The sequence below is a fragment of the Channa argus genome, chromosome 16, assembly GCF_033026475.1.
Source record: "Channa argus isolate prfri chromosome 16, Channa argus male v1.0, whole genome shotgun sequence".
Taxonomy (NCBI): Eukaryota; Metazoa; Chordata; class Actinopteri; order Anabantiformes; family Channidae; genus Channa; species Channa argus.
This window is the reverse complement of record NC_090212.1, coordinates 19,166,346-19,194,184: the sequence shown is the minus strand read 5'-3', so window position 1 is coordinate 19,194,184 and position 27,839 is coordinate 19,166,346. Positions and strand designations below refer to the sequence as shown.

The window sequence follows — 27,839 nt, the reverse complement described above, 5'->3', positions numbered from 1 at the left end:
ATATATATACTCAGTAATTATGAAATCATTGTTACAATATAAATACACAATTTTCAATTCAATATGGAAACTTAAAAGTTTGCAAAAGGGAAATTATATATATAAATTGAATATATATTCATATGTACTATATACTATATATACACACACACACACTATATATATATGTATACATATATATATCCATATATATCCATATATATATAGAGAGAGAGAGTGTAAACCTTTACATTATGTTTACTATGAAGATGATGTTAATTTGTCCTCCCTACCAAACAACACATAAACACCTAACAATTTGTTTAATAAATAAAAAGCGTTATATTGCAAAAAGTCAAACGGGGTAGGTTTGGAATAGAGTTTGTTTAGAATCTTATAATGCAGTAAATTGTTGAGTTTTAATAACATTTTATTAAAATATATATATATATATTTTCAAATTCAGTTAAGTTGTAGCAAGCATTTGAAGTAAGACAATGTGATGATGACCTTTATAATTTGTACATTTCTCTTTGCTAACAAAAAAACCCAAAGGGTTTAACAAATCCAGACCATATTTCACCAACTTGAAACCAATAGCATAATACACCAACTTATAAAAAACAAAAAATAAAAAAACCTGAATGCAAAAATGAAAAATATTTGTTCTCCAGGAAGTTATCATAACCAACCATGTGAAAAGACACATCTCACAGAAGAAGATTTACAAACATACTTAGAGTGAGCAAGAAACACAAAATATTCTTTATTAAATATACAAAATTTGTGAAACAGAATTGCATCACGAATTGTAAACTTTCCAATCTTACATACTACCTTAAGCATACTCCACCATCTACACAATCAAGGACAAAATACAATCAATTTAAACTTAAATAAAAACTTTTAAAAATGGAAGACATAAAAGAAGACATTTATTCTCGCGCTGCATAAGTGCAGTCATATTTAATTTGTCTCTCTAGTCGTCTATGCACTTGCAGTCACACAGCAGATGACGAGACAATATACTTTTTATATTTTTTATTTTTTTTTTAAATGTATGCTTCAAGCTCACTGGCTAGTCATCATTGTGGTGTTAAATTAGGCCAAGTGCTTAAATCACAGAGCAATTAGAAAGTGCAGTATGGTATAAAGTAGATCTAACTATACCGATATCAGACAGACAGGTACAGTAGTTATGTTCCGATGATTAAGTAGTGCAAGAACATCCACATATGCTGTTAAAAGTGGCATCATATCAGAATACTTCATGGTGTATCAATCTGTTCCATAAATTAAGTTTAAAGGCTTTTTTTTATTTTGGCATTTCACAAGAAATCACTGTTACTGCTCATTTTCTATTGGTATGCATACAATTAATGTTTGTGCAGTGATCTAAACAATATCCTAACTAAGCTTTAGACAAAGTAAAAAAAACAAACAAACAAAAAAAACGGTGAAAACAGATGGCTTTCTGTGTTTTTTCAAAACCTGCCCCCCCCTAGTCCCAACAAGTAAAATGAAGTGATAGATTCTTGATGGATGTCAAACTAAAACAAAAAGTAAGGCAGCATTTGGCATTTCAATACGGCATATATGCTGTATGATGCGGTATATATCCCTTTGTAACACCTGAAAGCAGTAGCGGTATGCGTGCTTAAGAAGGATTGGATTTGAAACAGACATGAAGGGAGGTGGGGGGGGGGGAGGGGGGGACCACCAGCATGTCGCAGGCATTTTCTCCGTGTGGTGGAGTCGTGAGAGAAGGCAGAAGCATGAGATCAGAGAAGCTGTGATGGCCGGTCTTGATACTGACTGGATGCAGAGTGATATTGTCTTCACCTGATAACACTGTGACCCTTTGCAGAATCAGTTAGCTTATATGGCTGAGCATTATGGTTTATTTCAAGACATGCCCATCGAACAGAAAGAAGAAGAAGACCAAAAAAAAAAAAAAAAAAAAGAAAACACAAGCAAAGATCAAGCAACAGATAAAAAGCACTCATCATGCGTAGAAAATAAACCCATTTACTTGCTGGCTAAGAACACTTTTGAACATTCATGAGCTACAATCAGTCCCCACAGTAGTGTGCCCATGACAAGGCTGAACTCTCACACCGCTCATTTGGTTTGTAGTTTCAAAAACTAGTCAGAGCACTCGATATTTGTCAGGGAACATTTGTAGAGTGTCAATCCAAAATAAAATAAACACCATCTGGAACAAGTCAATCACGGAGGTGAAATTTATTACAGAAACACCCTTGAAATAACACACACTGGTGGTTTTGCACGTTTTAATTATGAACTAGCAACAGCGTATACTTAAAAGTAATAGTGTCTGTTTTCCAAACGTACTTTAAGATTATAATTATTTCCCTCCACTTGTTTGAGTTCATGTCAATTAAAACTCTATATATTAACATTACTGTACAGTATTAACAGCTTACAGTCACTTATTTGCTTTCATGCAGAGTTCTCTTTTTTGAGTTCTCTCAAAACTTAAGCCTTAAGAATGAAAAAAAAAAAGAAGAAAAAAAGTAGTTAGCCTGGCTCTGTCTAAATTGCAAAACATATGCCAACTAAAATGCCTAAACCATTGAAAGTGGTTTGAAAACTGTTTGGCTTAAGTAGAGATTTTAAGATCTAGATGTGTTTTTAAACCAGGCTACCAGCCAACCTGTTTCAGACATGAGAAGGGCGTCAATCTTCTCATCGAGTTCTTGGAAAGTTGAGCATAAAAGTAAATGTCAAACTATCTGGAATTTACTGGAATATCCTGGACACATCAAATCCAAAGCCTGACAATCCAACGGTCCTGGCTAATGCAGTCAGGGCTCTCTTGCTTTTGTTGTGACTGATGATTCCTTACACTGGATGATCTGCTGCTTAAAATAGTTTGACAGTGAAGACAACAGGCAATGTCAAAGAAGTCATTTTGTTCATGTTTGGTATTGGCATGTTGTAGACCTAAGTACTAATCAATAATTCAAAAAGTGACCACTAGTTTAGATAAATTAATTGCTAAGAAAAAAATACAAGTGCTTACAGATGTGGCACAGATGTGACATGTCTTTCATGTTGCAGTAAAACCAATGGAAACTTAAAGGAAAAAAACCAAAACATAATTCATGTCCAATAATTTAAAGGGACACAATTTATGGTTAACAGGTTAATCAATGCAAAACCACCAGAATATTCTTTCAAGGTGTGATCTCGTGTCTCACTACAAAACTGCAACACTTTAAAGAAGTGTGGGTTTTTTGAAATACTGAGTGAGACGTTACCGTAGTTGGAAAAAACATCACTATTATGGACAGAAACTCTACAATTTCTCTTCTTGTGTTAAGGTGACAGAAGTGATAGGTGAGGTGAAAAGGAGGAATCATTGTTTCTACAATCAAGACCCCAAAATGGAAGCATCTGGGTTTTGAACCCACTGGGCCCACTCCTCTGTGAACCAACTGGCTGAGTGAACCTGAAATCAACCTGAGAACCGGCTACATTCACAACCACCCGAGCCCAACCCTTTATCGAGGACCTGCTTCAGTATAGTAAAGCATGCCGACTGGAAAACGCTTCCACATCTCTCCGTGCCTAAGTATTTGTATCAAAAAGGACAGCATAGCAGTGAAAACACTAAAGAGCTGTTGTGGAGGTTAGAGTGAACGGATGCGGACTGAACTGCAAACCCCTCTCCCTCCTTTCGTCACTTCAACTTGGAGCGCACTTGCAGGAGAGTGGGCTTCTGCTCCATGATGCGCACCAGCAGCGTGTCAATGTAGTCCTCCAGATCTCTGACCTGCGGCTTCAGCTTCTTCAGCTCCAGCTCCTGCTTAGCCAGTAAAACTTTTTGGCGCTCAAACTTGGCCTTCTGCCTCTCCAGCTCTGCCTCACGATGCAGCAGCAGGGCGACCAGTTCGCTGTGGGTCAGGTGGTAGTACGAGCCCGCTCCTTCTGTCAGAGACTGAAGATGGAGAGGAGGAAGAAAGAACTTAAGAAACATCACGTGAAATGTAAAGTGATGCTTTCAGTTTCCTGTTGGTGAAGTTGGGGTTTCTGTTGGTCATGTAATGCATCTGTTTAGTCATGGTGGCAATTATTTTTATTATTATTATAATTCAATTCTATAATTCTTATATAATTATTCTATACTCAACTTTAAAACAACATAAATGAACACAAACAAACAAAAACCCCATAATGTCCTTCCCCTCATTGATTTCAATGTTTTAAGTAAAGAAAATGATTATATTTGTGATGGAATTATGACCCAAGATACACACCTGATGCAGTTTTCTGCATTTAATTGAATCAGACATTTAGAGCACAATCAAACATTAGTTGAGTACAAAGAATGTCAAACAGCAATAGGTTGATCAAGCGTGCCAGAGTCTACCACCAAAGTGATGCCAGGTCTTAGGCTGCCTGCAGCACTTTATTCAACCTACTTAAACAGAGTCATAATATCTGGCAACCTAAGACCATAAAAGAAATACAGGCAATCCATATAACATCCAACCTCAAACTACCCGTCCTCAACCTCCTTATCAACACACGGCTAGTCTCAGAAAACGTTCCCCATCTTTTCAAAATGCACCTCTTTCCCTTTGTTTCCAATAAACTGAAACACGATGCTATATAACCAAATATCATTCTACCACCACAGCTATGCGTCTATGGTGACGACACCCTGCTATTCTTGATATTCCACTATCTTCCACTGAGGCTGAGGCATGCATTATAACTCGCCTGGCTCACAGCTAAAGTTCAACCTGGAGAAGAATCAGCTTTTATCAGCTTTTCCAAGGAATAAATACTGAGACCTGTGAAACCTGTCCATCACCACTGACATGGAGGTGCAAAGGGAAATTGAAATGCACTAATTTCAAGTCACATTGTCAAAAGCCAGCTGCTAAATAAATGTAATGACATATGAATTAATCAAAGCAATGTAAAATAACAGAGGAAACAAAATTGCGATTTAAATTAATGTCCAGCAGAGACAGAATTTTAATGTGGTGCTTTTAAGTAATATACTGTGTACATAGAATATTCAATTACCTGCTGATCATCTGCTGGATTCTGGAAAAATTAATAATAATGAACAAAGCAGCGTTTCATTATGGTTTTGTTCCTTTTGGCAATAATATTTATTGTCTGCAGAGAACATTTATTCTTTTCGTTTATCAAATTACTAAGAATACATCAAAACACGAATATTAAAAGAGCACGTTACGAGGATAAGGAGTGTTTTAATGGGACAGAAAACATAAATCATTACACTTCCCTGCCCATACAACAGATGTGTCTTCAAGTTAAGTGTTTTGCAGTATATAATTCAGATATACTCTACCTTCTTCCTGTCTGTCTCGTGCTCGCTGAGCTGGCTGCTCCTCCCAGGGCTAATGGTGGACTTGAGCTTCTCCAGGCCGGTGGCCAGCACTGACCGGCCCTCAGTCCGCTTCTCCTCAACCTGCATGGCAGTGGTCAGGGGCTTCACCGGGTGGGGGCTGAATGGAGCAACAGTAGCAAATATATACAGTCAGGTATTCCACCAGATACAATGGCAGCACCTCTTTTAGAGGATGCTGAAGTGAAAGGATCCGGTTTAACTGTCATAGTGGAGGTCTCACGGACATCTGTGTCAAAAAATACAAATGCCAGTCTCTAGAAGAAGTTATCGCACAAAACTGAACCGATAAAGCATAACTGAATATAGTGGTTACCTGTTACCTGAGAGATGATGATACCCAAAGCTCTTGCAAACAAATTAACTCTACAATATTTTAATCACAGATATCCTGTATGCATTTCCAGGGTCAGGAATAAACCTGTCTCCTGCACTCTTTCAATTGGTCAAGCCTAACAGTCTTTCAAATAGAATAATGTGAGAAAAAACACATCAATCTTATAATTAGACTTAAGTTGATGCCAGAAGGGGTTTATTTCCTATATTTTAACAGATTACGCGCTAAAAAAAAAACAAAAGGCTAAAAAGCCAAAAACACCTGTGGCTTAGGGATTTGGGGATACACCTGAGCTTTTACTCTGAAAATTACAAACAACATTACCTGAATTTCCTTTAGAAAACATTAAAGACAAGAAAAGGAAAACACATTTTAGTTTCCTCGTTGCCATTAAATTAAACATTTGTTATAGCTAAAAAGAACTCAGTTAAAGAGATTAATAAATTCACTTGCTGATCAGTTAGCAAAGAAACTACCAAAAGCAGCTCTCTGTGACATTAATATGACCAGCTGTTCTTACACAGTAACTGTACAGTAACACAGGAAAGACAGTTTCCTGCATCGGTGACCTACATTTACAAGGAAATCTAGTCTATCAATCTCATCAGAGCACTCGCCCACTTACGTACTGCAGCGAATTACATTCACAAGACCACAATCTTTGACACAGGTATTTGTTTTATTTGATATTTTAACATTTCAGATCGTCCCCTAGACCTCCATGATGACCCCAGACATGCGTGCAAGCGCAACCTTTTCAAAATCCCAGAATCTCTTCGTTCATTTCAGTGATCAAGAGTAAAGGAGATTAGGCAGGATTAAGAGACCTGATTAAATGAATTACTGGTGAAAACGGAAATTAAATTAGCTTAAAACTGAAAGACTTAATTGCATGCACTGGCGCAATCGAACATGAAGAATTGTGTTAAATGTGTTATTACCCCAAGGTGAAAAGGAAATGCTATCAGTGACACAGCAACACCTTTTTGCCTCACATAAAGCCACGTTTCTGGTCGAGATTTTGGCAAATGAGTGTTCCTGTGTGACAACACTGACAGGCCCTGTGGGGAGGAAGGATGGTGTGTGTATGTGTGTGTGACGGGAGGGAGGGGGTGTTGGTGGAAAACAGGACAAAATAATAACTGTTAATTGGCCTGAGGCTCTGTTTCCCTAACATTACCACAGAGCCAGGACCCACACAAGACACCTGCAGAGGAGTCCTGTTCACACCAGTGTGTGTGTGTGTGTGTGTCTGTGTGTCTGTGTGTCTGTGTGTGTGTGTGTGTGTGTGTGTGTGTGTGTGTGTGTGTGTGAAAACAGAGTGAGGAAAAAGAGAAGGTCACACCACAAAAGGAGACGAACCCCTTGAGAGTCGGTGGCACAGAAGAAAAGCAGGCGGAAGCAGGAGCTGCAGAGTGAAACTGAGGAGACGACAGGATAGAAAATTTCTGGATGATGGAAAAAGTGCTCCCCCTCCACCTTTTCACCGCACACTGAGCATGTGCAACCTCACCTGTTCTGGTGACTGGCTCCCTGTTGCGTCTCCTGAAACACTGGCTTTGGCACAGCGTCTGGTGCAGTACTGGATGGTGACCTCACAGAAGCATTGGCAAGGGGAGGGGGAGGACTGAGCACTACAGGGGACCTAATACCTTCAGGAGTTAGAGAAGGAGCAAACAAGGGGAGACGGGAGAGGTCAGCACCTGGTTGGGCTGTGGAGGATTCGTTTATGGCACCAGGATCACTTCCAAAGGAGGGCAAAAGGACTTTGTCAAAGAGAGGACTCAGTGTGCCCTCAGAGTGGGAGCGGTGTAGCGGAGCAGATTCTGCCTGAGGGCCTTTTGAGAACTTGTCCCGTATGAGGACATGCTGGGTTTCTCTGCTTCTTTCAGTCGTTTTCGTTGGATTACAGCACATGTAATTGTCCCTCTGTGGCAGTACTTGAAGATCATCCCCAACTGTAAAACTGGGCTCAAGTGCTCCCGTGTTGTCCTGCGCTCCACAAAATGATTCCTCACATCTGTCAGTTTGGTTGATCTCTTGATCAGGTGACCTGGGTGTATTGGTGGAATCTTGTAGGTGCAAAGCAGCACCAGAAATCATCTGATTGTCCCTCAGCTCATTACGGAGTATGGAGTCTGCACAGTGTAGCACTTCATTTAGCTCTAAGACACTATTGGAGGGCAGGTGAGACTCACAGGGTTGGTAAACCTGCGAGTCAGTGCTCCCATAAAGGCTTTGGAGAAAGCTGCTGGGTCTCTGATCCGTGTGCAGTAGTGTGCAGTCGGAGTGTGCAGGACTGGTATTCAGGAAATCACCAAAAGCCTCAAAATGCACAGGGGAATGTTGGCTAGCATCCTGTGCTACTACACTGGTGCTCTCACAGGTTAAGTCTGACAAAGGCCCCTTAACACCAGAGGAGGAGGCTGTGCTAGTTAATGGCGGCTTTGTGGAGTTTCTGAAATCCTCTATGCCTTTCCCCTCGTGCTCCTCGTCTATATGTGAAGAGATGACTGACTTCAGTTGTTGTTCAGAGAGTTTTGGCAACAGGTCTATATGACCTGCATTAGAAATGCTTAGTGTCTGAGAGTCTGCATCTCCTGCAGTAATTAAAAGCTGCTGATGTTTGAGCACTGGGGACTGTGGAGACAATGACCTCTGAGAACCACCCAAACCTACCTTTTCATTAATTTCCTTCTGCTGAATAACAGTTTGCAGGGTCACATCAACTACGGAGAGATCATCAGGCCTGTCAGCAGTGTCATCTTCAGATTTTGAGGCCTTTGATTTTTTTACCACTGCTGACTCAGAGCTCTTCTCAAAGCCAAGGATGTTGCTCTCAAAGTTCAGTGCTTCGGCTTCCTCGAAGGAGGATGCTGAGAATTTGTCTGAATGAGAAGAAAGACAGGAGACGAAATCTTCTTCGGCGGAACTGCCAAGACCTGAAGAACCAAGATCTGGAGAGCTGTTGTTGAGCTGTGTAGATGAAGTGTGACAGGTGGCTGTGTGCACATTAGTGTTGATTAAATAATCTGCGTTAGTAGTGCTGTTAGCTTGATTAATGTCAGTGCATGCATTTAGTCTTAGAGAGTCAGAAGTAGTATTTAAAGTTAGGTTGTTACTTTCAAAGCTTAGGTGCTCTGGGATTGTTTCAAGCATTTGTGCAAATGTCTCAAGATGATGTTTGTTAGTGCTGGTCACCGGACTGATGACTTTATGGGCTTCAAAAATAACTTCTGTGAAAGGGCGAGGATGTAGTGGGTCACTCACTTGTGTGCTTAGATCAGCATCTGTTATAGGTAGTAATACTCCTTTATTATTGCAGTGTTCCAGTGGATGGTCACTGGGTGTTATTTGTTGCGTTTTGTAATCTGTGGTCAGACCTTTGGGAGACTGTAGCCTGCCAGCTGCAAATGCTTCAAAGCATTCGTCCCACTCTGAATCTGGTTGCAACTCCTCAGAGGACATAAAAAGGTTGGACAGCTTCTCTCCCTCTGTGGGAGCTGGATGCAAGGATTGTTTCTCAACTTCAGCAATTACGTCACTTTTTGTACGTGTGTCCACGATGGAGTCCTCTGTGGTTGGGTTGTCGTGGGTCCGAGCGGGGTTAGGGTTACTCGCCCGTGGAAAGAGCTGAGTTACGGTGGGCCGGGAACAGGAGGAATCGGTTAAAGGAGGCAGCGAAGGTTTTAGGTGCTGAGTGGTTAGCATGTCTTCAAAGAAAGGATTGTGCTGGAGAAGAGAGAAGAAAGGGTTGCAGGGGGATACGGTAGGGGTAGCAGTCTGTGATTGGCAGAAGGGGTTAGTGTGATGCAGTGGAGAGACCAGAGAGGCAAAATCTACATGGGGAACTGGGAAATGGTGAGGTGGGAGGACTGGTGGATAGGGGTCAGTGCTGGGCGCTAGTTTAGGTGACACCACCAGGCTGTGAAAGGAAGGGAACACAGTCCTCTTGATTAGTGAGGATTGTTCACACAGATGAACTAAAGCCCTGCTCTCAATCACACATTTTTACAGTGTACTCTCTTTAAAATTAATTTACTGAAAATATAAAGTCAATTCATTTAAAACCCACTGTTTTGTTGCTTATGGCTGATATTTTATTGTAAATAAAACACTTACACTTTCATAAAATCATTTTTTTGCCACTTGGGGGCAGTGAAACCGACTGTAAACACCTTTTAATTGAAAACATGTCACCAATAAGTTATTTACTGCGACTATTTACTCACTAAGCAGATGCAGAGAAACATTAATGCTAATTCACACAGCTGTCTGTAATCATTTTATGCACCGTCAAGCCTGTCAACAGATGAGTCAACTGAAATGCTTCACAGACCTTCAGAACTCTATATTTTTTTCCCTACAAACTAAAACTGTCAGAGTATTTGGAGACACGTCATCAAATGTAGCTGCAGGTTTGGAAATAGTGAAATTTTAATCATGCGCATGTGTTTACATCTATCAAAACTACCACTACTATGCATCCAAAATATTAATTTGTTTCTAACCCTATGTGTTTTAACTCAGCCCTTGATCGTTCAAGGGACGATGATGCTACTTGGTGAAGTTATTGCTTGCTGCTACTTGTGCAAACTTGGCATTTCCTTCTCCGGATCTGAGAGAATGTGGGTGTGTAAGCTGTGAAACTGTATAGTTACTACAGAGCTGGCAGAAATGTGTTAGCTGTACTATGGTCCTGAATAGCTGACCTGGCTTCAGTCAGAGTGCTTATCAGTCCAATATTCTGTTCAGGAGCAGTGTATGGAAATATTATGTCACTGGACGTGTTTATGTGGTCTTACCTAAGGAAACTGATTTCATTACAATATTGTTTAAGGGTTCTAAAGTCAAACCTAATGATGCACAGTGCAGGAGCAGCATAGTCTCAACATGGGGCAGTAAAAGAGAAAGTACACTTCAGCAGCCAACAAATAAATTACCCACTTCGGAATGTGCTTGTGTTAGAAGTGGAAAAATGAGATGGGGTTTCCTCCCCTCCATCCCTTTGCCCACACAATCATAAACAACCCCGACACCTGCATACAAATGCGCACACTTGTACACACAACATGTGACAGAACAATGGTCGCACGGGCTTAGTTCATAATCTTTCCGACTGAAATCGGCATTATTATTGAACAACGCCACAGCTTGCACAAGGCTTCAGCTTGACAGAGCAGCTCCCCTCCTCCATCTGCATTGCAGATACCTGCTGTAACCAGAGACTGAAAGCAGGAGTTGAGGAGAGACGTGCACAGAGCCAGAGGCAACTTCTAGCTGCCACACGGGCACACAAGAAATGAGAAGGTACACAGTTAATCTGCCACTACTTTGAAAACAGATTTTGATATTTAACCCACTTAATTGTTTACTACAGTTTAGGCTTCCGCATGTTTTATTGGGGAACTCTCAGCCTCCGAACTGTGATTTGTTCTGTGAGTGAGTGAGTAAAGAATCCATCCAGACCTACTGGCCCTTCAGCCATTTGTCATCTGTCAAGAATTGAAAATTTGTACATTTTCATTATAATTATTATTATTTGTGAGTGGCTGATGGGACCTGAGTTACATTGTTAGTTAGTTTTTACATTGTTAGTTCTGAGTTTGCTTTAGTTTTGTTTTAAGCTTTGCTGCTAAAGTATCAGCCTGCACTTCAAAAACATTCTTTCATGCTTGTGTGTTTGCCAAAAGAAAAACCCACCTAAGCAGGGAAATCCAAACAGTGAGGTCAAAGTGCAAACCCACCGCAGGGGCATGAGCATGTTGGCCAACCTGTTTGATTCGATTCGATTTATATTCATGCTAAAAGGATAATTCTTCACCGATTTACCGTAACGAATGCTGCTGTCATAGTGTGATTAGTCGTCTCTGTGATCAGTGTGTATCTCACCTGGGTTTGCTATGCGAGTCCTTTGATCCAAACCACCCCTTCTGTTTCTCCTCAGTGGCAGTGGGGGCCTGTTCAGACTCATCCTTCAACTGACTCTGCCCTTTCCCTGCAGACTCACCCCTCCCGTGGGAGAACAAGTTCCTCCTCTGCTTTTTCCCTTGGCTCTCTGACTCCACTGTGGAAGCAGCTTCGGGCGGAGCAGCCCGTCCCAAAGGCTCCTCCTTTTCACCCAGCATGGGGCCACTTTGCTCCAAAGCTGCTACTATGGCAGCCTTTTCCTCCTCGCCCGGTTTGTCAAAAGACCAGCGTCGCCCGTCTCCCACAGGGCCTTTGTGGAGGTCTGTGGAGGCCCTGGGGCTAAGGTTCTGCAGAGACATGGACAGAGGCATAGACTTCTGCAACAGTCCCAGGCCTAACGAACCTTCAGGTTTTCCTGAGCCTGGGTCCAGGGAATGAACGTTGTAAGCATGGCTTCCGTTAACGCACAAAGTGGGCTGAGGCACTGCGATGCTGATCTCTCCAGCCTCATGGCCAAACTCACATTTGAGAGAGGCCGACTTGGGCGATGTGTTTCCCGTGTGCTCTGTGAAACAGGGGAAGAGGCAGTGATAAAAAAAGAATATGGGCACTTGAACTAACTGCAAAGACCAGAACCGACAGCACACTAGCACATTCATACGAGTGGAGATGCAAATAAAGCAGATTTTTTTACATTTTAGAGGAAACACTTATTACTTTTATTACTAGTCAATACCACTGTCAGCCAGGAACTAGTAATCATTAGGTATAAGATGGCTACCAGCACCTCTAAACTCACTGAAACTTTGCAGTTTGGTGTTTTTGTCTGTTTGTAAAAAAAATCCAAGAGTAAAAACAACTATTTGTATTGTTACAGGGTCTAATTAGGTGAATATAGGAGACTGACAGAGAGCATCCTCACTACAGGCATCACTGTCTGATATGGCAACATTAGCCACAAAACAAGGTTTTACAACAGTTTTTTTCCCCTGCCACAGTGAGATTGATGGCAAAAACAAAAATAATGCTGAAATAGTATTTGAAATAAACCCTCACTACCTCACGCTGCCTCTGTAATGTGCAATATTATGTGCAATATTTCCATAGTATGCCACTAGTTCCTCGTTTATAGTTTTCACTCTTTTTGTTAGTATTCTTGTACAGTGTTTTAAGTACTTCTTATTTTTAGACAATGTGCCTTTTCTTTGCCTGAAAACGTTTGTTACTTGACTCCAAAAGAGCTCTGCACAAGGATTCCTATGTGCCCAGACTGTCTGTGCACGAATGACAGCACAATATGTAACATGTGGTCCTTTAATTGAGATCTCAGTTTTTCCTTGCCGTGGCAGAAATACATTTCTGATCTAAACAGACAGAAACAGACAGTTCAGCCTGCAGCAGTATGAAACATTAACCCTGATCAGTAAGTGATCATCCTTCTCACCTGGGCTGTTATCTGCTGTCAGGTTGCTGCTGTTACTGGGTGAGTTGGAGAGATCAGAGACCACCACGCTGATGCCGGCTGTGGGACTAAGGCTCCCGCCCCGGGATGATGACTCGCTGCTCTCCGAGCCTAGTGACGTGCTGGAGCGAGTATCTGAAGACTTCCTCAGCTTCCCTCTCAGAAAAAAGGTCCTCATCTTGCTCCGCCGAACCTCGCCTCCCTCATCGTCCTCATAATCCTCCTCCCCGCCTCCATCGCTCGGCAGTCGCTGACGCATCCGATACAGGGACCCGTATCCACTTGGCAAGACGGCAGACGAGGAGTCCTCGTCGCTGGATCTCCTCTTCCCCTTCATGCGCTCTTTTAGCTTGCTGAAGGTGGAGGTATCTTTGTCCTTCATGACAAGGTCGTACATGCTGGCGGTCAGGTTGTTTCGTGTGAACAGGACCGTGACTTGAATATCTCCTCGTTCCTTTTCCTTCTTCCCTGTTTTGGAGTTGAGCCTGTACCACCTGCAAGAGAAAGCAAAGCATTCACATTCGACGCGAGCACATTTTAGCACTGAAACTGTCTTTTACCAGCAGCAACTTTGACAAATGAAATATCGTTGGATGTAGTTACCAAGTAAAAATCCTCAAATACGAGGCTTTTCTGCTTTTGTCTGTTGTATATTATTGTAAGCCACAGCTTTAGGTTCCATTATGTGTAGTGACATTTTATAGGCTAAATGATGAGTGAGTTCATCAAAAAAAAAAGAGTGACTGATCATTAGTTGCAGCTCTAGTGTCATTTGTTTTCCTCGTCTCGGTTGTGTTTCTATACAAGTGCTGACCCCAAACAGAACCGTGGAATGCGAGGAACTATTCAGGGAACCTCGAGTGCCTTTAGTGCTTTTCAGAGACAATGCAACAGTATGTGACTCACAGTTGGAGCACTTCTAATGCTTGGACTCTCATGCTTCAGTCATCAGTATGAAACATTAACAACTGTGTTAGAAAGCATCCGAGCTGTTGAGAAAAGTCAAAAGTGCATGTCTGAGTACATAAAGCTTTGAAGTATAAGTTAACTGCAACTCCCAGTGTGGTCTGCAAGAACCTTCTCCATTGTTAAAAGGTGCAGGCAGTAAGCTAGAGATTACAGTATTGACAAAAGCTGACAAACGAACAGCAGCTGAAATTTATTTTAACTTAATTTTGGGTCAGTGTTCTCTACAACTATGCTGACAAAGCATTTTGAATTCACTACCACTCCATGGAAACTGCAGTCGTGGATTATGGTTATTGTAGTATTTAGTCCTACCTGCCAACAAAAAGGTGGACATAACATAAATTCTGAAGAATGTTACATTATCTTAAAGGTTCCCTTTTTTAATTATAAAGAAAACCCTCCCAGAAGCAGAGACCGTTCCCGCTTTGCAAACATGCTGTGACACACTAGACTCCCACAGTAGTTACAAACAGTTAAATAATAACTGTGCAAGTTATCCCATTATTATATATATTTTTATTTATTTTATTACATACAGTGTAGTGATTTTGCATCAGCTCCTCCAAACCTTTAATTGAGAGTTAACAGAGTTCAGCAGTGAGTGGGCTCAGGAAGTAATGTGAATTACTGTACTTTATTTTATGAATGGGGCTAAACTGTTACAAAACAGGGTAAAAATGTGTGTGTCCTTTTTTTTTTTTATATGAAGCGTGTGTGGACAGACATCTGCGGAGGCCTTTTGTTTTTTTACACAAGCCCCAGTAAGCAAGTGCAATGAAGTATAATAATGCTTATATCTGATTTGTGAGTTTTTTCAGTTTTTTTTTTACTTTATCTTTCAGCATATCCCGTAAATTCAGCAGATCATTGGTCCATTTTTGCATCGGATGCCCTTCCTGATTCAACCCCCCCCCCACCAATTCTGATTTATAAGTGACTGCTGCAAATAAATATGTCAGACCCTGGCCAAAAACAAATGGCCCTAACTAAAATTCCTTTACGGGATAGGCACAGACGAGCAGAAATGCTTTTTACTGGTGGGTGGGACATTGCCAACAAGTTCACCACACCGTGACTCATGGGAAAGTCTCATCTAGTCTGTTGGAACTGCTTTGAGAAAATGTCCCCAATTAACATGTTTCTGAAACTTGGTGCTGCCAACGGGAAGTTAGTGTTGCAAAAGATGATAGAATAAACAGGCCTGAAACCAAGGGTTGTTTTTAGGTTTTCATTTCCTGTGCTGCTGGGCTATTTTCCTCTCACAACCTCAACCAGTTTGTGCAGATAGACTGTATGTCTATCTATCATGAGGCACAGCGAAGATAGGTGTTAGATGTTATCCAGGGCATCCAGTCTCCGAATTGTTGCTGACTCCACCGGGAGCTGCTTCACAGACATTCAGTGCAACTTAATGAGAGCCAATAATTAAAAAGGTCAAAACCCCAAAATGCAACCCTAAATGACCACACTGACAGCAGATCCTTAACTTAAGAAAACTGCAAATGGCATCTTTACCACACACAAACTGTTAGTGAGAATTCAGTCTAAATAAAAGTGCACACACACAAAAACACAAAAATTAAAATCAGGTTATCAGAGTGCTTGGAGGAAACCCAAAGGCTGCTTCGTGAACACCTACCATGAGCTAGCGTTCTGTTAAATCAACAAGAAAATCTAAATGTCATTGTGTGGAGGGTTGACTATGCAACTAGAGAAGGTTGCAAGAATGGAGCTTTGAACATGAAAGGCAAGACATGAAAGAGAACCGAGACTAGAGACAACTCACTGATGTAAATGAGATCTGAGACACAAACTTCACACATTAGTTGCACTGCTGTTTGAGAAACCAGAGTGTTTTTTAACTCCCCAACCACATGAGTTCTTCTTCTTTTTTTTTATTAACCTACTGTTTGTCTGGTGATTTCTATAATGTTACATTTGGAAATTGTAACATTGGAAAAAAATGCTAAACAATATTTCATGCATGTTCAGCTTGTACAGATTCCTTCTCAAAAGTTCATTTTTAAATTAATTTATCTTTTGCACCAAGGCAAAGGCATTATTTTATTATAACATCTCTTTATAATGTCTGTGAGCATTTTTGTTATTTCAGATGATAACAGAACATTCGTATGTGCTGAATTTGCATTGTTCTTATATTAATAATAATTAAAGCTTAACTTTAATTTGTGATAGAAATTGTGAGGAACATATGTACTAGATAACTGTGCATTAAACATTATGCTGATGACAAAAATCTTTATTACATTCTTTTTACCATTTTAAAATAAGGGGATGGAAACTTCGCTTATTAAAACAAGTTATACAATTATAGGTTATATCGAGACTGTAAAGATACTGTAAAAGTAAATAACATATGCATTAACTGATTTTAGTCCAGATGTCCTGTAGCCCTTTAATGAAGCTGAGTGGTCAAACAGACCATTGTTGAGTTCTTGCTAATTAATTAATGCTTAGAAGGCAAAGGTTTGATAAAAAGTACAACATCCCAAAGATGTTTTTAAAAATGTCTTTCATTGATCAATAAAGCAGAACAAAATGATCAGACGGTACCTTAAAGGGCATCTTCACTAATATTCAGCTCTTTTTTTATGGCTTTAGTTTAGGGTGTAAATGGAAATGGTCTGCACTTATTAAGCGCTTTTCTACCTATTGCTACTCAAAGCGCTTTACACAGCTTCTTGTTCACCCATTCTTACTCACAAGTTGGGGTTCAGGGTCTTGCTCAATGACACTTCGACATGTGACCCGATGAGCTGGGGATCGAACCAACAACTCTGGGAATGGTAGAATACCGCTCAACCTCCTGCACCACAGTTGTCCCAATGTACCTTATTGCTTTTACACACACCTTCTTTACACATACCGACTTCCCGGTATTCATATATTTCTCTGCATCTAGCAGAAGAACTCCTCCAGATCACATCACCTGGAGGAGTTTTTCATTTCACTTTAGGAGTTCAGATGATGTCATCTGGGGGATAGTATTAGCAACAAGATGACATAATCTAAACTGAAGGTTACTCCAAGTGATGTCATCTGGGGGCATGTTTCAGCTAGAAGTAGAGAGACATTTTAATGTATGGAAGTCAGAGGGAAATTTAATGGTATTCATTTACATGTACTACTCACACTAGAACCAATATGAGTGACATTAAACATACATTAAACCACAAAGACTCGTCCTGTCGGGATAAAACTTGCCTGTACTATTCCAGTCCAGGTGTCAATATATTTCACACTAGACCAAATTTGGACACATATACATTTTTATTTAAAAGTAATGGGAAAAGATAATACTAATAATTGTGATAAACTACTTCCAGGTACACAGTAAAAGAGACAGGAAAGTTCCCCACTCAATCAAAAAAAAAAAAAAAAAAAAACTGACGTAATTGATTGTAGGCTGCACAAGCACAAGCTGTTTTGGAATCATCATCATCATCATCCTGCCACTGACCTCAAGTTCAGCCCTGAACACAGAGTAACACCCAAGAAGAATGCCAGTGAAAACAATTCGCAAACATACTTCTTCCAGCCAACTGTGTGAATTACAAATACCAAGAAAGGTGGGGCTCAGAGAACAGAGAGAAGAATGCTGCTCATGCTCTTGAAAGCACCACAGAAACAATAAGCATTACATCTCACAAAAATAGACAACAATGGTGATGTGCCAAGGGTTTGATTAAGTGATCCACAAAAAGACGGAGCAATAGGTCGCACTACACTGAAGCAAATAAATACAAACTGTAAAAAAGCTGGCATGTTAAGTTTTTACATTTGCGTAAAATCAACTTGCCAGCGCCCAAATTATTGGAGTATTTCATCTCATCATATCTTGTCACTGGATGATCAAGCTAAACATACAGTAAATTCCTGAGCTTTACAGCTGCGTTTTTGGCAGCAGCACAGATTTTTGTGTAGCCTCTTGTGCCCATGACTGAAAATGTTTGTACACTAGTGCCTCTACCTCACATGCCTGTTAGGTATGGACTCGTGTTTCACACCAGTGTTCCAACAATAGTATCAGTCCCTTCTCCTGACACGGCAGCCAACTCCCTGTACCCAAGGTGGGGTTCACATTCCAAACACGGAGCCAAGGAGCGACGTAAGGGTTTTTATTTGCAAGCATCAGGCTACTGCTACTACAACTGATTCATCTGACCATTCACATCCTGTATATTTAGAGCTAATAATAATAATAATGAATAATGTCTTAGAAATGCATCTCCCAGCCTCGACTTTTTTTAATTTTCACACAGAAAAGCTTTGGTCAAACCTTTGCCATTTTGGGATTTATTTACAATACAGTTATTATAGTATTTAGTGAAGTTGTGCAGACTGGATTACCCTTTAACATCTTTAAATAAAAGAGAAAATATTAGCTTCTGCTGACTAAAACCTACAACAAACGTAAACCCAGCTGATGTGACGCCTAAATACAGAAACTGCAGCGCAGACAAAAGCAGCGGCCTACATTTTAATGTCCACATATGCAGGAAGAGAAGAGTCTGTTACCAAAGAGGACCCAGTTTCCCAAAAGCATCATCCCACACAGGCCCCTATGGTTCAGCAAGGCCGCTGTGCTGATCCTGTAAAGCTGTTTGGATTTTTAAACACCAACGAAAAGGTCACAAAGAGCTCTGCACCACAACAATCTTCATATTTAAAACTACTGTTTTTTGAATTTGTGGGAGTTCACACAGATTTTTTATATATAAACAGGCCAGAGTGCAGAGCGGAATATCGGCTTCCCCATCTTGAAAAAACAGGAAATCACAACACTCCACCCATCTCAGACACCATCTCCTCATCTCTTCCCCACTCTGGTCCAATGAAAAGTAGATAGGAGAGTTTTCTCTGCTTTCTATGCTTCCGTTTACAAACTATACATCGTCCATGGAAGAAGTCTATCTCTAGTAGCCAAAGGGCTGACATGTGGGCTATAAACCCATTTCTTCAGCATACTCAGTCTCTGTAGGGATCTGTGATGTCAGAGGCAGACTGAAGAGACTCTCTGGAATAAATCTAGAGCCAAGGGCACAGGATCTGTGTCAGCTGTGGAATAAAGTAATGCATTATTCATCAAATATGTTGGTATTTTCACCAGAGGCATCACAGTGGTTTAAATAAGGCAAAGTCCAGTCTTCAGGGGCCAAGAGGCCACTACATAAAAAAGAGAGCTTAATGCATGAGAAGTCAAGATAAAACAGCAATGAACAAAACATCTTCATCAATCGAACACATTCAGAGACTAATACAGACAGACACTTCGACACAGGAAGTCCTCTGAGCTGAATACTCGTTCATATTAACATGCTCACAGTGACAAAGCTGAGTTTCATCACAACCACGATCAGTTTCTAAGTTTAGCTTCATTAAACACGAAAAAAATAGAATGTGAGGTTATGTCACACCAGGTTAACCGTACTTGTGAGGTACTGCATGTGCTCCGCCTGTGACTGGATTACCTGCAAACCTGTGGTTTTTGTTGTTAAAACTGTCTGCATTTGATAGCGATGGGGCAAAGATCAGCAGCAGCACTTCTACGAGGGTTCTTTTCAGAATCATGACAGAAAGTCGAGACCAACAGAGAAGCAGGGGGATCCTCACAACATGGGGCACAAAAACAAACATTTAACATGGTGTCATCTTCATATTGTCCACAGCTAATGGGAGGCCGATGGGAATGTCAAGGTTTCCCCCCAAAAATGAACTTAGGACCTGAACGGTGACACACACAGCATCAAGAGCAACACAACACTGTTCTTTAGTTCTGACAGCAGTTAAGAGCAACCTGACTCACACGAACATTAGATTCTGAATGGCAGAGAAGGAAAGCAAAGGTGAAACTCAAATGAACATTTGCTGAAAATTACAGACACCCGTGAGCTTCATGAGTATTTTGTCCTAAACCTTCTACACACTCTTCATACTCAGTTTCCTGAGAAGTGTATTAGGTGACAGTAGAATGAGCAAAAAGTAGATCACTACAGACAGAAGAAAGTGCTGCAGCAACAAAAACATCCCAAGAATTGGGCTGCAACTAATAACACAGAGTAATCAACTTTAATGTGGGTCTTACGGGACCGTGCTGTTATTAAACTGGGCCAGTTTGCGCAAAGTTTACATTTTTTTTTTTACATCAGAAACGGTGTGTCCTGTGTGTCCAAATGCTCCACTCAGCAAAGGAGCAACACTGTCCTGCTCTGTGAGACTACATGCACTGTAGGTTTTTCTGATTTTACTCCTTAAGCTACCATGCACAGCCTTCAGTAGATGTATGTGTCTTTAACAACCACTTAGAGTTTATATTTATACATAATATCTTTAAAGTGAGACTGTGTGCAACATAATTGAATACACATAAAATCTGTGCTAATATTGACTAATGCCTGGTCAATTCATCACTGATACTGTACTTATGCTGACATTTTATGAGTACAGTTACCAAATATCTGACACACTGATAAGAAATCAAATTTAATCTGTTAAATATTGGGATAGTTTAAAGGATTTGTTTTTTTTTAATAAACAGTTTTATCCAAACACAATTATAAGAGCAAACTCAGGTTTGGTGTCTTGTCCAAAGTGTTATATTATGATACTGACAATTTGCATGCAAGTAAGATAGAACACATCAACTATTGCCAACAGAGAAAGACAAATGTACAACATTCTTGTTCAGTTTATGGTGAAACTTGGAAAAAACCTGTCCAAACAGGTATGTTTTGAGAAGTTTTTTAAGACTATCCACTGAAGCAGCAGTCCGTAACTCTTGTAGAAGAGCATTCCACAATCAAAAGCCCCGTCCCCCTTGGTTTTAAGCCTGGTGTGAGGCACAGCCAACAGTTTCTGGTTGTCAGACAGGTACTCAGGTGCCTGACCGTGAAGGAGTCGATATGTAACAACCAGAACCTTAACGTTGATTCTAAACCTAACAGGGAGCTAATGTAAGCTAAAATGTTTGTGTGATTTTCTCAGCAGCCTGGCAGCAGAGTTCTGCACCAGCTGGAGACGCTCTATTAATGTTTTACTGAGACATGTGAAAAGAGAATTACAATAATCACCACATGACGATACAAAAGCACCTAGTCACTCACGAACACAACAAGCACGCTAGAAAGCTGAGCTAAGGAAGAAAACAAGAGTTGTGTTGGAAATAGTTCAGCAAATATATGATTAAGAAGGGAAACATTTGGGATTTGTTGCATGACGTGAATCAAACAAAAAATGCCAGAAAATTTGAAGGAGATCAGGGCAGAAGTTGGAGCACCAACAGTAACAAACTGCTTTTAATTTGAGGAAGTTTGTCAGCGTCTTTAAGTAAAAACTATACTGTGATAACAATCTTTATCGACTGATACAGAGAAACCATTTGTCATAATAATCACTCGGCCTATTGGGTAACTTAAACTTAAAGGGTGGCTCCACCAATTTTGTTACTGGTATCCTATGGCTCTAGTTTTGGGAATAACTGCATTAGAATGCTTCCAAAGCCGTCTGATTTAAAAATATGTCTGTTCTTCTAGCTTTAAGTTACAAAAGCTGCGCAGAGCTTAAGGGTTTTTCAGAGCCATTAAGCATTGATATATATTTTCTAACTGACTTGCTAAGTCTCTAAGAAGCAAATTTAAACTAGTAACTAGTTTAACAGTGGCTAAAGTGCTCTGCTTACCCACGAGAACGACATTCAGATGGTTTAGATTTCTGTGTCACAGTGACTGACACTTATTAAAACCCAGATCTGTTGATAACAGTGGTGAAAAGTCCTTCACCTACATTAAACCACAACTATTGCTGCATGATGTGCTGCCAGTAGAAGGGGTTTCACTTAAGTTAATCCGATAAATCTCCAGTGGAAATGTTTTCAAAAAGGCGACGTACATTTATTTTATCTAGCATAATGTCCATTAGACTATATTCACAGTGGGCAGCAGCCATTCAAAGTCTGTTGGCTCTCAGCAGTGGATTTTTCTGGAAGTACATCACACACACACACTGAAACACCCCTTGGAATTGTGCATCTTAAAGATATAAAACATAACAGGAGACTCTTAATAGCCTTCAGACATTAAGAGACACAAAGTAAACTTTAGCATAAATCATTATATGAGCATTGCAAGAAGCACCTAACAGATATGTGGAGACTCCCTGAATCTGATTTTTTAAAGTCATCTCTTGTTAAGCAACTTAAATATGAAAAAACATGTGTGCTCATAGCTTCCTCCTGACAGACCCTGTGGGGGAATTCACCCAACACCCACCTTTCCAAGAATCTACTCTGCTCTTACAGTTCAACATGCAAATTCATAAAGTCCACTACATCCTGCCATGCCAGCCCAGAGAGCGCAGCACTTTCAGAAATTTAAAGTATAGCACTCGAGTTTTCTGTGACGGTACATTTCACTTGTTTTATCTCTGTATCGGTATTTTAAAGCTTCTTAGTATTAGACTTTGGATTGGACATTTAACTGTTAATTATTTACCAAAATTGTTATAGATTTTCTTTTTTTTTTAAACTGATCGAATCGCACCAGTACCTGAAAGATGGAACAGATTAATATTTATCAAATTACAAGTACGCTTCATGTCTTGGTTATGATTTTTTAAGTAAACTCTAACAATAACATCCAAAATAAGCAGTGCTGGGCTGTAATACATTACTAGTAAGGCGATACTGGGATAATATTAATGATACTTAACACAGTATGGGGTCAAAAGCTACAAAAATAATTTCAGGAATAATATCACATTACTCCCTCCAAAAATAACTCGACGGCAGCTACCACGAGCAACACAGGACTAAGTAAGCATGTGGCTGCATATGCGATGGATGAACTGTTGCCCAGACCAAGACCCTTCAGAAAAGTAATGCAACACAGAGTAATACATTACATTTTTGAGCAACGAGTCCCAACACTGAACAGAAGTCACAATGGTGTTTTTCACCAAATGAAATGAATTGGAACCACGTGATCTCCCTATGAAACACCAAGGCTCAAGTCCACATTTTAGACTAATATTAGAGCTGCAGGCAACTATGCAAAGGTTTGTCATTTTGTCAAGGCTGAAGTCATCAGGTTTACGCCTCATGTCAGATGGAACAATACCCACATGTTTGCATTGGGGATAAATACAGACATGTTTCACACATGCTCACAGCAAAATATGTTTTGTTTGACTGAACATGAAAAAGTGAAAAAATAAATAGATAATGGTCAGAATAAATGCTGCATATCCTCAATGTATGGAGAAAGCTTTTTTTTTTTTTTAAATCACAGTCCATTACAAACTTCACATGCAATGACAAAATGTACATCAGAGATACTGTAGATCACACTCGGAATCAGAAACTATGCACTGCTCTTTCTTTCATGATTTATTTTTGAATCTTCGTGATCTGGAGTGCAGAATGCACCCCTCTCCTCCAACACATCATCGTTCATTCCGACTGGAACATGCTGAGTCAGAGGCAGAGAAACTGATGATTCCTAGAGAGAATTAAATAAGGTTCAGGAAGGAAATGGGGCCATTTCAACCTGCCGAATCTGCAGCGTTAAATCCATGTGAGCCACCAGAGCCACCATCCATCACTGCTTCCTGGTTTATCACCATGCAAAATAAAGCTCAGCTTAAACAAAACCACAACCTTGAAAGAATCCATTATTACTCCAACACGAGAGTCACAAAGTAACTCAAATCACACACCTTTGCTTTCAAGGGAGTTGCTGGGAACGGCCCAAAACCACAAATCATCCTAATCAGAAAACACACAGCATTGTCACTCTGTACATATGTGGACATGTGTTGCTCTGTGTCAAAGTCTTTATGGTTCATAGTTCTTGAAGATGCAGAAAACTAATAAGAAGCCAGTGATCTATTTCTATACATGGATGCTAATATTCGGACCTGTTTTCGAGACTCTTGGTGTGTTAGTCCATTGTTTTGTACTGGTTTTATTTATTGTCGTGGCTTTTTAGGTGGTTTCAAGGTGCTGTACCGGTTGTTTTTAGAGCTCAACCTTATTTTATGGAATACTTCAGTCGTGATTGTGTCCTAACATTTCTGTTTATTTATGAATTTGTGGCCTAGTTCATATTCTTATGCTGTTGGTTTGTGACGAGTGCTTTTGCCCGTCTTATCCTGTAAAACTGATTTTTTTAATCATAAAGAGGATCTCCTGCTTAAATAATGCTTTAAAACTGCTACCGAAAACAAAATCACTGCAGTGTCATTAGTATAGCTGTGCATTACAACGCAATAAGTTACTGAATTGTGTATGTGGCGACATCTGCAAACAATATTACAGTATAACTTTTCTAAATATAATATTCTATCAATATACATGACTATATATGTTAAAAATACATAGACACACGTATTAAATATATGTATTTATATTTATAGTATATATATCTGCTCTTTCTGGAGCTTTCAACCCCAAAACACAGATGTTATCATCAGATCAAATTTGCTCAAAAAGTTGATGTTATATTTTTATGATTCTAAGCCTTTTTAGAACTGTTCATCCATCCATTAGCTGTAACCGCTTATCCTATTTGCATCGCAGGGGAGCTGGGGCCTATCCCACGTACCACTGGGCGAAAGGTGGGGTACACCCTGGACAGGTCTCCAGTCTATGTCAGGGGCAACACAGACAGAGCATTCACACTTCATTTTAGAGCAACCAATTAACCTAACCACTAACCATTTCCTCCCACTGTCTTTGGACAGTGGGAGGAAATCAGGGTACCCAGAGGAAGACCACGCAAGCACAGGGAGAACATACAAAGTCCACGCTAAAAGGCCCGGCCGGCATTCACCCCGGGGACCTTCTAGCAGTCAGGTGCCGTGTGCACACTGAGACAAGTTTTTTGCTGTGATCATTCCTCTGTTTGATGCTGGCCACTGGCCACTGAGAGATTAAAATGAGACTTAAGTAGTCTGACTTTCCAAAGTTAAAGTCTTTTTAGTATGAAATTCACTTTTTGTGTCTCAACACTGTTTCCCTGTTTAGTTGCTGTGGTAGGAAAGTTACAAACAAGGGAATTTGTAACTAAATACACTACAGCTTTGGTACATATAGATTTAATTTAAATCATTTGGAAGGTCGAAGCCTTTTATTGTCTTGAGATAAGCATGTGTTTCGGTCTCCATCTCTAACAAAGGAAGCGTGTTTTGACGGGTCTCTCAAACTCTATCTACCTTTTAAAACATGAAAGAAGCACACTCATTATCTTGCACAAGAAGGAACTACAACAATAAGCGACAGAATTCACCATTGCTTAATCCAATGCACTCAGAGGTTTTGTTGCAACAGCCTTACTTTGTCTGATAGGACCAGTAGCTAATTTTACATAGCTATTACAAAGTCAGAAGACTCAGGACAAAACTTTGTGCTGCAACTATCAGTTGTATCATATTTGTTTGAGACATTTTAAAATATATTTCACTGTATATTTGTAAGATGTTTGACTTTAGATTAGTCAAATGCCGAACGCAACCAAGACACCGGACATCACCAGCACAGCGTGGCTCCATATTCAGCAGGAAGCTCCCCCAACATGAGGAGAGTGGTTTCCCTCTCATGTTGTGCTCACAGGAAACACGTGCCAGGTGGTAGTCACTTCTACCGAACAGCCACAAAGGACAGAAATACTACAGAGGGCGAGAGGAACGTTTGTGTTCATTATGGAGCTAAAATAGTCAGTCTGATGTTTGAGATCATGTACTATCTCTGGTTAATTCAGGAGTAATATTAGTAAAAAAGGACAAGGGCATTGTGCTTTACTCTAGTTCAGCTTATCCCATAAGCTTGGGGGTCGCCACACCAGATCATTGATATGTTGATTTATTGACTAAACTGCAGCGGTTGTGCACATTGGGTTGTGGACTCAGAGTCTTGCCCAGGGTCACTTTGACATGTGTGTCAAAATGTTGCAACCAAATTGGTTTTTTCCTCAAAACCAAAGAGGAATTTTAGCTCTTGTCACGAATATTCAGGAGAATGTCAACCAAAGGCCCATTACGTGGGATTGTGGTTTGAAGACAGGGAATGTTTTAGCTATTACTTAAGGCCATGTATTGCTCTGGAGAGGTCAATGTGTCGCCAATCAACCATGAGACAAGAGGAAATTAATATGAAAAGAAGCATAATTTCCACCTGTTCCACCCACAGTGGCGTCAGTGGATCACGGTGCATTGCTGCCACTACAAATGTTGGCTTAAAGACAGCAACCTTCACTTGTTTTCTCACTCATTTCCGTGCCATTGCTATCCAACCTGCAGCTGAATGCAACAAGTTCAGTCTGGTTCTATGGGGGGTGCTGGCAACCATCTTGGAGAAGATAACAAGACACCAAAGCAACATTTCCTCAAAGATTTGACAAAGCTGAATTTCTGCAACATCAAACTTTGGGCCATTTCTTTGATGCTCCGCTTCAGTAAAACAACATGTTATTCTAAAAATACCTCGGAGCTTTTGGGTCGTGACACTGTTTGATAATCCCTGGATTTGGGACAGGCAGTAATTCCCCCCCACCGCCACCTCGGCTCTGCTCCACAGCACTTCATGTCTCAGCTATTGGGAACACAAAAACAACAACACCAGATGAGGAGGAAGGGAATTGAGGTTTCTAGAAGGTTTGGATTTGGGAGGGGGGAAGCCTTCAGCTTCAGCAGTGAGGTGTGAGTGGTCAAATGTGCTGGAGTTAGTTTGGTGTGGGAGGAGGAGGAGGTGGGAGGGGCGGGTGTGTCTGCAGGGCCCTGATGCAGCACCAGAGACTTGACAGCTGTGTTTCTCTCTGAGAACAAACTGTGTAGCAACGACACAGGACAAACCAGGGTGGAGGAGACACAACCTCCCTGGTGAGTTCAATGCCCGCGGGAAAACAGATAAGCAAGAAAGAGATAGAGCATGAAGCTTCATGCTACACCACACACACACACACACACACGAACTACAAGTACAGACAGCAGAACTTACTCGTTTTTCACAAATCTGCTCTCGTGAAAGACTTTATCGAGCTGGATCACCGTCTGCCCCAGAAACACGTCCAGGCCGATGAGCGCCCGGTGCATCACCGTGAGGACCAGCTCATTGCTGCCCGCCGGGCAGCCGCTGCCCCCGGCTCTCTCCAGCACTCCGGGCTGCAGCTCAAACGTGCACTCCTCCTTCCACTCCGGCTCGGTGGTTTTCTCCACCACGCAGGTCGAGTATTTCTCCTTCCCCAGCTGGATGATGGTGTACACGTCGCTAGTGCCGTGCTTGCCCTTGCCCCGTAATCCCCTGCCCCTCAGCACTGTCACCTGGACGTGTGTGGGTGCCCATTTCTGGTCCTCCTCTACTCTTAGTGAGGACATGTCCCCCCCCCACACCCACCCACCTCCAGACAGACAGAGCGACCGACGGACCTGCCGCGCACTCCTAGGCGAGGCAACCGTGGCGAGGTGCTGCTGGTGTCCGCCGCTTCCTCCCTGCTCCGGGTGCTCACAGTCACATCAGCTCCGGAGGAGTCGGCGGGCGGTGCCGCATAATGCCTGCGTGTCGCCTCTGCGAAGTTGCCGCGGTCGCCGGTTGTTTTGTGCCCTGGTTGCTCCTGCAGCAGTGTGTGTGCTCTGCGGCAACAACAGCGTCCGTCCCTGCACGGCGCGTCTCTGCCTCTCCCCTCCTGCCGTACGGGCCTGTCTGCTTGCGACGTCACGCCTCTATCCTCCTTCTTCTTCTGCTTCTTCTTCTTCTGCAGGAC

At 41.1% G+C, this 27,839-nt stretch overlaps 1 protein-coding gene across 4 annotated transcripts; it reads right to left on the bottom strand.

Annotated features, from left to right (window-relative positions):
* Positions 1-715: 715 nt before the first annotated feature.
* rab11fip5a (RAB11 family interacting protein 5a (class I)) lies at positions 716-27,839 on the bottom strand. Of its 4 annotated transcripts, XM_067479598.1 has the most exons (8): positions 27,077-27,208; positions 26,563-26,671; positions 13,081-13,592; positions 11,619-12,201; positions 7,240-9,651; positions 5,333-5,489; positions 5,041-5,061; positions 716-3,943 (listed from the first exon to the last, which is right to left on the bottom strand). In XM_067479598.1, the coding sequence occupies exons 3-8, from the start codon at positions 13,493-13,495 to the stop codon at positions 3,686-3,688; spliced, it is 3,846 nt and encodes a 1,281-aa protein (XP_067335699.1). In that variant the 5' UTR covers positions 13,496-13,592; positions 26,563-26,671; positions 27,077-27,208; the 3' UTR covers positions 716-3,685. The 4 variants fall into 4 exon arrangements, with proteins under 4 accessions (XP_067335699.1, XP_067335697.1, XP_067335698.1 ...); XM_067479596.1 differs by lacking the exon at positions 26,563-26,671 and having other exon boundaries at positions 27,077-27,839; XM_067479597.1 differs by lacking the exons at positions 5,041-5,061; positions 26,563-26,671 and having other exon boundaries at positions 27,077-27,837.

Excerpts from the sequence above, each read along its gene's own strand:
- rab11fip5a (XM_067479596.1), bottom strand. The coding sequence starts at position 27,453 with ATGTCCTCACTAAGAGTAGAGGAGGACCAGAAATGGGCACCCACACAC. Across the intron at positions 13,593-27,076 it reads AGCAGATTTGTGAAAAACGA|GTGGTACAGGCTCAACTCCA; the intron begins GTAAGTTCTGCT and ends TTTCTCTTGCAG. Across the intron at positions 9,652-11,618 it reads GACTCGCATAGCAAACCCAG|CCTGGTGGTGTCACCTAAAC; the intron begins GTGAGATACACA and ends TTCCTTTCACAG.